This window comes from Myxine glutinosa, chromosome 5, assembly GCF_964187855.1.
Source record: "Myxine glutinosa chromosome 5, kmMyxGlut1.1, whole genome shotgun sequence".
Lineage (NCBI taxonomy): Eukaryota > Metazoa > Chordata > Myxini > Myxiniformes > Myxinidae > Myxine > Myxine glutinosa.
The window spans coordinates 156,779,112-156,792,908 of NC_136265.1; the positions used below are offsets into that span (position 1 = coordinate 156,779,112).

The window sequence follows — 13,797 nt, forward strand, 5'->3', positions numbered from 1 at the left end:
ATGAACAGTGATGTGGCTTTTGTTGAAATTCTTCAAATACTGTTTATTCTACGTACCAGGAGAGAGTAGATCGACTCCTGACGAACTCTTCCTATGTAAACGTGTGGCTCCGAAGTAACATGGCAGCGTGTGCAAAGCGACTGAGAAACAGGTGTAGCGGCCACTTCCGTGCTACAGATTCGGCGCGCACTCTTCACACATAAACGTGCGACTGAGAAAGACGTTTAGCGGCCGCTTCCGTTTTGCAGAATTCAATCTTTTTTCAAAATTTGCGCCATGTACTGTTTAGATTTTGATGATTTGCGTGTGCTATGATTCAACGGATGTTTATATGAATCGTTTAAAATAAAAAAAAGCCTTCAATTTCTGATATTTCGCCTTTTCATTTGGGCTTCCCAATTGAAGCCCCACCCATAGGGCAGGTACCGTTGCTAGTAAAAGACAATGCAAGTTAATTGTTAAGGAATGTTGGTAAATTAAATTAAGTTGATGGTGAGATTCTGTTTAGTGCAGAAAAGAGAAGTAAATTGATATCTTCAAATATTTCGTGAATCAGGCATGATGGGCCAAATGTTCTCCCATGTCTAAGTTTCATTTCATATCTTTGAGTTGAGGATGCATGAGAAAATCCCACTCATGCAGGGACTATGGGGACCGGGGATGAATACTGCGGGTAAACATTGTGTCATCAGAAAGCAAAAGGTTGTGAACATAATTTCAGCAAAAGGGTTCAGCAATGTAATGGATGGTGCTATGGACTCTGAATCCAGCGATCTGACTTCATATCTCAGTGGAACGTTGTTAATGTTTCACCAGACTCAATGTCGTACAGGTTAGAGCGTCCACTCTGAGTCTCTGAGGTAAGTCATATGGCCGAGTCATACCAAACACTTTAGTAATGCTGCGTGCTGCTTCCTTGCTGATGTTCAGCATTTAAAAAGGATAGACCACAGGCACAAAAAAAACCATCAGTTGGCAACCAGAGCACAGGCTTTGATGGACCTAATGGCCACCTGCGTTGAAATTTTTTAGTAAGTAAATTCATAGTTATTTCCTTTCATAGAGAATTTCATGTACTTTACATACTGAATTCATACTTATTTTTTGGACAAGTCGACCATGAGATGATTACATTTACAAGCAAAGAACCTCTCCTTACGAACGGGTTAAATTCCCCCACTTTTGGGATTTATGACCTTTTATGCTAGCTACCACCAAGTAGCGCTGTTTGATACACATTTACATAAAGAGAATTCTGATCATCTGTCCCACCTTACCCTGAACTTCTGGGACTTTGAAAATCCCCGACCCCTCCAGTTAGCGTTGGGAAGAACAGCAATGACAGGATAGACAAGGAGCTGGAAAGACAAAGATGTGACAAAACAAACCAAGAGGAGGCTGGTGAATGCTCTGGTATTTCCAGTTGCAATGTGTGGATGTGAGTCATGGACAGTGAAAAAGAAAGAAAGGAAGATTTAGAGTTTTGAAATATAGTGTTGGATAAGAATGTTAAAATTTTCATTGACTGCAAGAAGAACAAGCAAATCGGTGCTTAAATAAATTAAACCACCATGGGAGCATTAGAAGCACTGATGCTAAAACTTTGGTTAGACACATCATGCGTGCAAAAATATGGAAGTCTGGAATAGTCAACCATGTAGGGTTGGGGGGTAGGGTTGGGGGAAAGAAGAGGAAGAGGCGACCTTGTTTTGTGCCTGATGGATTGGGTTAATGCTGCAAGCTAGCTGTCTCTGCTAGAACTTCGGGATGTAGTGCAGGATAGGGATGTTTGGAGAAATCAGATCATGAATGTCACTAGAAGTTGGTTATAATATTTTTTACTTTTGGTATGTGTGTGGACCAGCTTCTCTTAGCCTATACACCACCCATGTTTAAGTCTGTCCAATTTTCTCCAAATTTCCCTTAGGCGAGTAAAAAGAAATGCTAGTTAGGAATGGGGTTTTGCGTCTAATAAAGGTCACAATTGGGCCATAAGGGTGTTGGGGGGCAATTTCGCACATCACACGTAAGCCATGGTTGAGAGAAATCACATATGAGGCCCCAAAATATAAGTTATGTACAATACATATTCAATGCACATATAATATGATGGATAGTGCAAAATGGGACAGGCAATGGGATACATAATCCATGCGTAAATACTAATTTAAGCACCTTTATTAGCTAAAGATCATTGTGGCGTAGCTAGCACCCGAGCTATAGCGGCTTACCTCGAGATGGCTCAGATCCATTAATCTGTGGTGGACATGATAAACATAGACGGCTTCAATGACGTTAGGTTTCCTTCCAATTTCTTTCAACGACGAGCAACTGTTTAAAAAGATAATCACATGTTGGGCAGAATTGACTGAATAGTTTGTCATTAAAATAATTATTACTTCCTGTCATTGTGGCCCAGCAAAAGGGCATGTGTTCAACATAAACAAACCAACATACCGGTAACCTATTTATACCGTCCAGCGGTAACCTAAACCGTCCAGCGGTTTAGGAATGCATTTAGATGTTAAACAAGCCAACATGCAATCTAGAAGACGTCATGCAGAGCATGATATTTGCAAAATCCACCCTCCCCCTCAAAACAGGCTGCCATGAATACATCAAATTGTCCATTTCATCAAGATTAAAATTAACGATCTTGATCAAAGCTCAGGTCAATGGGATTAAAATTGATGATTTTTCTGATGAAAATTGATATTAGGAGTTTGACCTTGAAGTTACCTTTGACCTTTTGACATCAAAATAGTGGGGTTCCCAATTCAGTGAGGCACTGTGCAATTGCTGTTTATTTTTCTAGTCAGTCGGATGAAAATTGATGATTTTTCAGATGTAATTTGATGATTTTAGAAGTTTGACCTTGAATTGACCTTTGACCTTTTGACCTTAAAATAGTTTGTTTCCCAATTCAGCGATGCACTATGCAATTGTTCTTCAATTTCCACGTTCATCAGATGAAAATTGATGATTTTTCAGATGAAATTTGATGATTTTAGAAGTTTGACCTTGAGTTGACCTTTGACCTTTTGACCTAAAATAGTTTATTTCCCAAATCAGTGACCCAATATGCAAATAATGTTCAATTTTCAATTCAATCGGATGAAAAATGGCGATTTTAGAAATATGACCTCCAGATGACCTTTGACCTTTGACCTTAAAATCAATAGGCTTCTCAATTGTGACGACCTCTACAACTTGGTGAAGTTTCATGACTTGGTTTAGATTTGTGACCTGTAGGCGAGTGACAAACAGACAGACAAACAGACAGAATAACAAACTTAAATTTTGCAAATTATAAACCCACAAACAAACAAAGAAACAGACACTTCTCAAATTATAATATGGTATGATGATGCATTCTCTTTCCAATTTTGCCACTTGATCATACGAGGTGATACATTTCATGAACTCTTACTTTTAGAAATCGTGTGACATTAATGGAAGAATGCACCTGGCATAGAGGGATGTGGTCGGCTTTCGATGAGTTACTGGCAGGAGGCAAACTCGATCACAACACCATGGTTTATTATTGTGGTTTGCTTGTCTTTTCAGCCCAGGGCTGTGGCTGGCTTTCGGGGAACAGTGCGGTACGCTTCGGTCAATGCACATAAAAACAAGGTTTGTGCGAAAACATTTCCACTTCTGTCCATTCCAATGCCTCGTCATATCTGTTATTGCTGAAGTGGCAGAGTGTAGGCCTCAAAGAGTCCAACTGCTCATTTGGCTTTTGTCGTGAGTAATAATAAATGGTTAAGAGCTTGAGGATAATTATTGATTGTAATGCTAAGTAAAGAATGTTTGAAAATGTTATTTTTCACATTTTTAAATTGCTTACTTTCCAATCGTAGTTTCTGACATGAAGGTATATAAGCAAAAATAATTTCGGTTGTGTATGTTGTACGTAAGAGGAGAACGGGGTAATGCCAAAAAATTCTTACATGTTGGTTATTGAAAAAATATTGGAACTTTTGGCACTTCCACCCTCTCCCACCCTCCCTCCTCTCCTCCCAGTCAGTGCTCCGCCACCCTCGATACCCCAGACATCCTTCTTCCCTTCCCTTTCTTTATTCTTATATTATTCCAACCTTCTTTCTCTCTTCTTCCCCTTCTTCTATAGAGCTGCCCTATTGCCCTCTCCCTTTTTGGTCCATATCTTTCCCTTCTTTTATTTTCTTTGTCGATTTTAATGTTCTCAACAATGTTGGATGATGATACAGAACACTGGTGGATAAAAACACAAGGGACCCCAGATAGTTTGGTTTATCTCTAGAGTCGAATGCTCGAATGAAAAGATAATGTTTATTGACATTTAATGGAATTCTACTGATTGCTCCCAGCCAGACATTCTCCCACTCAGCACACTTTGGTTTCTATCATTAACCTAGTTACCCCATGCGCATACGTATCTGTTTGTCTGTCAGTCTGTTTCTGTGATCAAGGAACTACTTAATGTCAGTCGAATTTTACATTTTGAGCACTGTAGAACATGAATCGGAACATAAACCTGCACCTTAGCACTACTTTGACTCTGAATTTGGCAAATTGTGTGACGTCTCGTCCCAAGCACGCATGCGAACAGGGCAGTGAAGCATTTGCTTCAGTCTGTCTGGCAGTAAAACGAAACTGAAAAAAAATTCCAAACAGGAAATTTACTGTTTTAAGGACATCATAAAGGCCACAAACAACAAGGACATTTAATTTAACAAACAACAGGGACATTTAATTTCAGTTTAGCATTTAATTTAACATTTTAAATAAGATGGTGTGAATGAGGGTGCATCAATGGTGGTAAACTTCCTATGTAGTGTTTGTTTGTTTTTCTACAGCCTTTGAAACTATTATTTTATTTCAATTTAATGACATATTTGAACACTGTAGAACACAAATCGCCTTGTTTGTACTTACAAAAACCTTCAGTTTAGCAGTACTTGTAAGTATATTAACACTGAGCAAACCTCCAGTTCAGTGGTCGGCAACCTTTTTCTGGTGGTGGGCCAGATCGTCATAGGGCTGTTCAGGTGCGGGCCGGTACGACAACCGAGTCATCATTAGAGGTTAGAACAGTTTATTTTTAATTTCGGTTTAATTACCAAAAGTGAGGCCTGTATACAGTTTAAACATGGAATGGTATGGTTTTCGTGTTGGTTTGACAGTGCCTGCATTTTTGCGCAATACAAAGGAAGTGAAAACCGAGTGTTCCTTGGGTCTAAAGTCCCAACCATATACGTCTATGCGGGCCGGACGGAACCTCTTTGCGGGTTAGATCCGGCTCTTGGGTCATAGGGTGCCTACCCCTGCTCTAGCTGATTAGTAGAGAAGCATTATATTTAGCAGAAATCTCTGACACTTGGTTTCTGCCCATTCAGGAGATGGGCCGCCACGATGACCTGTGGTCCCTTTTCTACATTCTTGTGGAATTTACAGTGGGCCAGCTTCCTTGGAGGAAAATTAAGGACAAGGTAAGTACAGATAATTAAATTTGGGAAGTGATCCTCCAGTTACATTTTCACCCGCAGTGGATTTGTAGCCACATTTCGAGTTAGCTGGAAATAGGTCAGCTGACGCAATCTGACAAAAGTTCCTGAGAATGAAACTGTCTATGAACAAATGTACAATGAATAATAAATTTGAATGCAGTGGATTTTGTTGATTAGGATCACGTGCCCTATTCTTTCACTCACAGGAACAAGTAGGGATGATAAAGGAACGCTATGACCACAGACTGCTTCTTCGTCACATGCCGACCGACTTCCACATCTTTCTGGACCACATCTCTTCCCTGGATTACTTCACTCGTCCTAACTACCAGGTGCGCAGTCATGGCATTGAGCGTCATGAGAAATTGTTTGACAAGTCCTTGCATGAAGAACATTCAAACTAGTGAAAAATAATCATCAAGTTATTTAAAAATGAAAAAAAATTGAAGCCTATGAATTTTCTAATTTTTGGGAGATTTCAAGAACTTTTTGATTGGCTAAGACGCACGTCTGTGACATATGTGTGGAACAAGAATTCTATTTTATTTTCAACTTAGTATATAAGACATGACTTCTACTTTCCACTGATTATATTTATTTTCATTCTTCTCAGATATATTAGAAAATGTAACATGATCGTCATGGAATTTCTCTACGTTGGACGTTCTGCTTGTCAGGGTCATTGCTTTCATTATCCCTTAATATGGGGAAATGTGCATGGAAATTGTGTATCGACTAAAAATGATTTAGTATGTGATTTCACATCAGTCTAGCCTGTAAATGCACCCTTCAATATGGCTGTCTCTCATCCTAATATAATTTGAATATCCATTGGAGCTTAATTGCTATGAAATGCATTTGTATTACAGATGGGGAAAAAGAAAACAAACAAATATTTTCGGTTAACGATTAGCAAAGAAAAAACTGGAATGGTGTCGATGAAAAGACAAGAAGAACAAATACTCAATGTAAAAATAATAAAGCATAATTTAAAACATAAATAAATTAGTTTATACACAACCGGTCAAAAGTTTTAGAACTCCTCCATTTTTCCAGTTTTTATTGAAATTTACGCAGTTTAATGTCTCAATGTACTCTGAAATTAAGCATAGAACAAATAAATAATTGGAGATAAAAAAAAATCATAGAATCATTTTGTTTAACAAAATTTAATTTAAATTTTTGACTCGGCAAAGTAGCCACCTTTTGCAGATATAACCGCCGAACACACTCGTGGCATTCTTTCTACAATGGAAATCAAATATTGTTCGGGAAGTTCTTCCCAACACTGTTGCAGCAGTTCCCACAAATGTGTTGCACTTGTAGGTTGTTTTGCTTTCACCCTTCTGTCCAGTTCATCCCAAACCAGCTCGATGGGGTTTAAGTCTGGAGACTATGCTGGCCATTCCATGATTTGAAGCCGACCGTCTTGTTCTTTTCCTTGAAGGTAGTTTTGACATAGTCTGGAGGTGTGTTTAGGGTCATTATCTTGCTGTAGGATGAACCCCTGACCAACTAGGCGTATACCAGAGGGTATTGCATGGCGCTGCAAAATGCTCTGGTAGCCCTTTTGGTTCAGGGTGCCAGTCACTCTGTGCAAGTCGCCGACTCTGGATCCAGCAAAAGAGCCCCAGACCATCACGCTTCCTCCTCCATGTTTGACAGTTGGTGTCACACACTGAGGAACCATCCTTTCGCTCACTGGACAGCATACAAAAATCCTGCTTGATGAACCAAAGATTTCAAATTTTGATTCATCGGTCCATAAGACCTTCTTCCAGTCTTCAATAGTCTACTGGCGGTGCTTCATGGCCCAGGCAAGCCTCTTTTTCATATTTTTGCCATCTTAGCAATGGCTTTCTTACTGCCACTCGACCTGTCAAACCTGCAGCTCGAAGTCTCTCTTCACAGTTGAAACTGACACTTGCTTACTTCGACCAGTGTGAAGCTGTGCTTGAAGCTGTTGTCCTGTGAGCCGCCTATCACGCAAGCTGTTGACTCTCAGAAACTTGTCTTCTGATTCTGTTGTGGCTTTGGGTCTGCCAGACCTCTTCCTGTCAGAGTTTCCTCCAGTTTCCAAGTGCCTTTTGATGGTGTTGGTAACTCTACTCACTGACACCTTGGCTTTCTTTGCAATTTCTCTAAAGGAAATACCTACACTTTTAAGGGTTATAATGGTCTGTCTGTCTTACTGCTTACCTTTGTACCATTTCAGGTTATTCACTGTACTTGAATTGCTTAAATTTCAATAGAAACTGGAAAAATTGAGGTGTTCTAAAACTTTTGACCGGGAGTGTATATCTCGGATCCATTGTAACAACTGATGGAGCTGATAACACTCAAAAAACTTTTTTGGAAGAGGAGGAACACATTATGAAATGGTAAAAAGTAAAAAACCGATTGTGATATATGGATCATCCACTTGGACTTTGGGCTGCCAGGATGGCCTCGAGGTACGCACACTTTTTCTTTATGGCTGTCCCGTCTGGGCTCGAATCCTGACCCAGCTATAAAATGTCACCTCTGTTTTCATTCGGCAGGGTGATTCATAAATGTGTATGCCAGCCCTTGGATGGATGGTAAACTTGGCTCCCCATCTCCCAACATTAATTGGTGAACGTTAAAGATCCCACAGTGTCCTTCGCGAAGAGTAGGCGAGCCATCGCCAGCACCCTGAACAATTACAAATTCCGGCCATAACCAGCAGAGGGCATTACATCATCGGCACAGCCGCATCCTCAGCCAATGATGGTACCCTGCAGCCTTGTGCTGCATAGGAGCGAAGAAGAACATGGACCTTTGTAAAAACCCGAGGAGAAAAAAAACTAGATTGCTTTGAAATGCAAATTGTTGAGAAACATGTTAAAATTGAAATGGGATGATTTTCTAAAAAATGAGGATATCAAAGAAAGACTGAACAAACTCCAGTGAGTCCTTGAATGGCACACAAAAGAAGAAGAAGAGTGCTTAATGTTTAAATCTAGACTGAAATGGTTCAGACGTTTTGAAAAAATGGATGAGGAAAGACAAGTGAAAAGAGTACTCCAAAGCAGCATGAATATATTAGAAGGCAAGTGAGTAGACCGAGAACCAGGTGGAAGCAAATGGTGGAAAAGGATGTAATTGAAGCTGGAATCGATATGGAAGAAGCACAGCATCTATTCCAAGACAAGCAAGGGTGGACAGCTGTGGGAAGATAAGGAATAAATGTAGAAAGAGACTGGAGCTTCAACAGATTAACTTGTATATCATTGCATGCACACTATGCACTGTTGCTTAAGGCACAGACTTGTTATTCTTTCTCCTAAAGCACAAAATAAATATATTCTCACAAATTGGTGCGTTGTCATGCTGAAGCCAGAGCTGTTGCATCTCTTTCTTCTTCCTACTTTCATGGAGATCAGCTGCTCACGTCCGTGTTTGAGCACAGCATGCGGGAGCGTGGCTTCACCGAGAACGAGCCATATGACTGGGAAAAGGGTGGTGTGGAGGAATCTCTTGCTAGCACTACAACATCCACTCCACCTCAACACTTCACCAAGCAGACCGCCGCCATGTTTGGGTAAATCTGCACCTGCATGACACCGTAATATTGAGTGTATCAATGCTTGTATGTATCAATGTCGATACCAACCATGTCATTTCCAGTGGGCTGGGTTTACCAGTTTGGCGGGTGTTTTCCTCCAATCACAAGCAGGAGAGTTAATGTCAAGTTGCCCATGCTCATTTGTGATTGGAGGAAAACAGCCTGCTCAGGCGACCTACTTAATGTATGGAGGAATGGCAGACTTTGTTTATCAAGGTGAGTATCATTCTGCGTTGCCAGACAGGTTGAACGATAAGTTCTTATCTACCAAAGGTTGACAAAGGTACCGCCATGGAACACAGAGTAGAGCTGACATTTTGGGTGTTCACTTTTTGTCAGAGCAAGAGCAGTTTTTGATCTCTGTTGCTCCATGAGCCAAAAGGTCGGTTTTACTTTGCTTCCCACAGAGGTTAGCATAACGTTGTCTTACATTGTACACCGAGGTTAGCATAACGTTATTTACTTACTATTGGGGTAAGCTTACACATTGTAAGCAATAAGAGACCATGCTTCGTATGTAGGTACATAATAAATAGAAGCCTTATGGTTATAGCCAAGCATCACCGACCTGCTGCTACATATCAATTTAGGTATGATTTATTTATTTATTATTTCCCTTTCTAAATTTATTATTGACGGCGCTTTTTCTTTTTTTCTATTTTTATGTTTATTTCACAGTTTACAGTTAAGGAAATTAAAATTTTCAAATCCTAGATATCAATTGAATTTTTTTTAAGGTCGCATCTTTCGTTCTTTTTTTTTTTTTTTTTGTTGTATACAAGATCGAGGCTCGTGAAAGAGCGAACATTAATCACACAGAAAGACAAACAGGCACATAAAACAAATAACATCGGGAGCGGTAGACAAGATGGGGAGAGAGGGGGAAGGACACAAACACAACATTTGAGAGCAAGGACATCGAGAGAACTGTGGGAGGGAGAGGGCTTGGGGGGGGGGGGGGGGGGTGGGAGAGGTATAAACATATGGACACTGCCAGGACTTCCAGGAAAGAAGTTGGAATTTCAAACAAGGTGGATCTGGGGTGAATTAGTGAGGGTAGAAAAGATCAAGGTTTTGGATGGGGGAAGATAAGAGATGGTGGTGAACAGCTGTTTTAAAGACCTGGAGGGAGGAGTGGGATTGAAGGGAGTGTGGGAGTTTGTTCCAGAGGCGGGAGAAAAGAGGAATGAAAGAGTGAAGGTGAGCAGAGAGCCGAGATTTCGGCAGTTTAACCATCAGAGGGTTGCTGGCAGATCTTGTGCGACCTGTAGGAATATTTGGGGGACAGAGCACAGAGAGAGCTGAGGGAGCAAGGCAGGAGAGGAGTCAGTAGAAGACAGAAAGACCACCTACCTGCCTGCGGTGATAGTGTAGCAGCATAGCAAACCTGTTGTGCATTTTGTGATACAAGCACCAAATTTGGTACACTAGTAGACTATCATATTATGAAAAGATCTGGATATTGGGCCATCTCAGATTCAGAGATTTGATGTTTGCAAGATTTCGATTCGATTGGGATCGAAGAGAACACCTTCTTCGTCTTCTGTACAGTGAAGTTGCCAGCCCTGAATTCTCTGGCTACATCTGGGTGCTTCATTGGGAGTGCAACCGTGTCCCTCAGGTGAACAGGGACCCACCTGGCATAGTGTGTGTGGTCTAAGGCATGGAACCATGGGACCAGTTCCGTCAGGGCATCAAGGTACGTCGTGAATGAAGCCTGCCGCAGAGAACGCACGTAGACCAGTACCAACATCTCTAGTTCCAGCACAGTTGCCCAGTACTGAAAGTTGGGAATGTCTTCTCCTCTCTGGTGACACCAGTCTTCGAACTCAGGCAGGTCTTCTGCATCATCAGCATATGTCATACAGTGGCGTTCATACGCACGGTGTTGCAGGATGTGCAGTGCCGCTGCAGTGATTTGATGAGCTCTTCTTGTGCGGGTGACGTGGGCAGCTCGTAGGAAGGAGACGGCCGTCCCTGGCGTTGCAATCTCAGCTTGCAAAATCTGCAAATCTTGCAAAAATCAAATCTCTGAATCTGAGATGGCCCAATATCCAGATCTTTTCATAATATGATAGTCTACTAGTGTGCCAAATTTGGTGCTTGTATCACAAAATGCACAATTCTTTTGAATATTTGGGCTAAGCCACCCCACTATGAGTGAGTGAAAGGCCCTCAGAGATAGCTTCATCGCGGGAGATTCCAATGATTTTGAAAGCTTTGGATTCAACAGCGTGAAGCCGAGCCAGGTGTGAGGCAGGAGCACCAGCCCATAGGGGCGAACAGTATTTCATTGAGCTGCGGATGAAAGCCTTGTATGTGGTGAGGAGCTCAGGTGTGCCGAGGAAGGACTTCGCACGACGGAGGATGCCCAGTCGGCACCTGGCTTTGGAGGCCAGCTTGGAAATGTGGTTTTCCCAAGAAAGATCATGGCAGATAGTGAGACCCAAAAGCTTGAGCGACAGAACTTCTTGGAGAGGATTGTTGAGAAAGTAGATGGGAGGGTTGTCCAGTCGATCTTTTCGGAGAGACATAGTAAGAGAGTGAGATTTGTCAGGATTGAAAGACATGTTCCACTTGTTTGACCAGTCTGTGATTTTGTCCAGGTCTTCAGAGAGTGAGACGGCTGCAGACTGCCGATCTGAGGGAAGAGGAATGAGGAATAGAGCGGCAGAGAGTGGAGTCATCAGCAAAGAGATAGAGAGGATTTTCCAGAGAGTCGGAGAGATCATTGATAAAGACCAGAAAAAGCACAGGGCCCAGCACACTGCCTTGGGGAACTCCAGCCTGAACAGGAAGGGGAGATGAGAGAAATCCATTCAGGGTCACACGTTGACTACGACCAGAGAGGAAGTCCGCAAGCCATGCATGGAGATTTCCATGGATACCATAGGAGGAGAGTTTGGTGAGCAGAGCTGGGTGCCAGACCGTATCGAAGGCACGTGATATGTCAAGGGAGACAGCTCTGATTTCCTGTTTGGCATTGAGGACCTCCATCCATTGTTGAGACAGCAGAAGCAGCATGTCCAGAGTAGAGTGACCTGGTCTGAAACCAAATTGATGATCAGAGATCAAGCCATTGGAGAAGAGGAAAGATTTCATATCCGAAGCAATGATGGATTCCATGACTTTGCTGATAATTGGGAGCAGGCTGATTGGTCTGTAGTTGCAAGGATCTGTTTTGGCACCTTTTTTGTGTAAAGCGGTAATGTTTGCTGATTTCCAGGATGCTGGCAGATGACCTTGAGCAAAAGATAGGGTGAAAAGAACAGAGAGAGGGTGAGATAGAGCGGCACAGCAGGATTTTAGGACCCATGGGCTGATGCCGTCTGGTCCAGTTGCAGAATCAGAGTCGAGGTTTGACAAAAACTCCTCCACCTTGTCAGGAGAGAAGGACACAGAGTCCAGGAGCAGTTGGGTTCGACTGGGAAAGGTGGGAAAAGAGAGAGATGGGTTTGGGACTAAGGATTTTGAGGCAAACACAGAGTTGAGGCATTCGGCTTTGTCACGTGCGATGTCAACTGTGTGGCCATTTGAGGTAAGGGAGGGGATGGAGGGGGAACAAACACCAGAAACGGATTTGACCAGACGCCACCAGGATTTGGAGGAAGGAGACAGGTTTGAGAGTTCATTCTTGAGTGAGGAGAGATAGTGCTTCCTGGCACTCCTGAGGGTAGACACACACTTGTTCCGAGCTTGGTGGAAGGAACTGAGATTTACGGATGTAAACCATTTACGGATGTAAATTTAATGTAAATTTTCATTTACGGATGCTTTTTCTTTTTTTCATTTACGGACATCATTGTCATGTTTATTTCACAGTTTACAGTTATAGAAATTACAATTTTAAAATGCTCGATATTGATTGCGTTTTTTTAATGTATGCTTTTATATTTTTTCACATACTTTTTCATTTACTTGACAAAGGTGCTGTATTATAGGGGAAGGCGGGGCAAGTTGAGCATAGGGGTAAGTTGAGCCACCACCTCCCAGCCAGTTATGAATGAGTCAGACTTTGTGGTGGCACCATCTATAGATGCCCCATTGCATAACTCCAAATTCTGCCATATTGTTTTCTAAATTGAAACAGAAACCAGTGTTGCAGAGGGAAAAATCCAATTTTCAGCCATAAAAGTAAAAAGGTGTAAAACAGGTAAGTTCACGTTTCTTCCATATGCAGCATAGATATAATATGGATATCAGATGACAATTGTTAGTCCAGGTATGTGTCTCCATTCTTGTCATAGACTTTGATACGATGGATGCATAGAATATGTGTGTATGTGGAGACATCTCAGAAAGTTCAGACTGGGGTAAGTTGAGCCAGACCCTGCGGGGCAAGTTGAGCCTGGCTCAACTTTCCCCGTAGGGTCTGGCTCAACTTGCCAACTCATGTTGGTGGAGATAATAATAATTAGCATTTATAATGCGCTTTTCCCCAAAGGCTCAAAGCGCTTACAGAATACCATATTATTACCCCGGTCATTGGATACATTGCGAGCCTGCACCACACTGGGTGTACCATCTCCACTCCCCGGGGAGCATTCCTTGCCGTGCTGCCATTTCAAGCACTCCGAGCAAAGCTCGGGCAAATGTGCTGGCAAATCAAGATTTGTGCATTACATTGCTCGGGTTGATGTACTGAATGGAGAGGAATTTCAGTTTGAAGGTGTCTTCCTGCAGAAGGTTGCTGGAAAAGTTGGATCTGACAACCCAGTG

General features: G+C 42.0%; 1 protein-coding gene across 1 annotated transcript in view; it reads left to right on the forward strand.

The window, feature by feature from the left end:
• The window catches only part of LOC137426897 (uncharacterized), an 89,177-nt gene that overhangs the window by 57,493 nt on the left and 17,887 nt on the right, over positions 1-13,797 (forward strand). The window contains exons 10-13 of the mRNA XM_078777106.1: positions 3,568-3,633; positions 5,382-5,474; positions 5,699-5,824; positions 8,897-9,054. Of these exons, the coding sequence (XP_078633232.1) occupies positions 3,568-3,633; positions 5,382-5,474; positions 5,699-5,824; positions 8,897-9,054 (443 nt within the window). The remainder of the gene's footprint in view (positions 1-3,567; positions 3,634-5,381; positions 5,475-5,698; positions 5,825-8,896; positions 9,055-13,797) is intronic.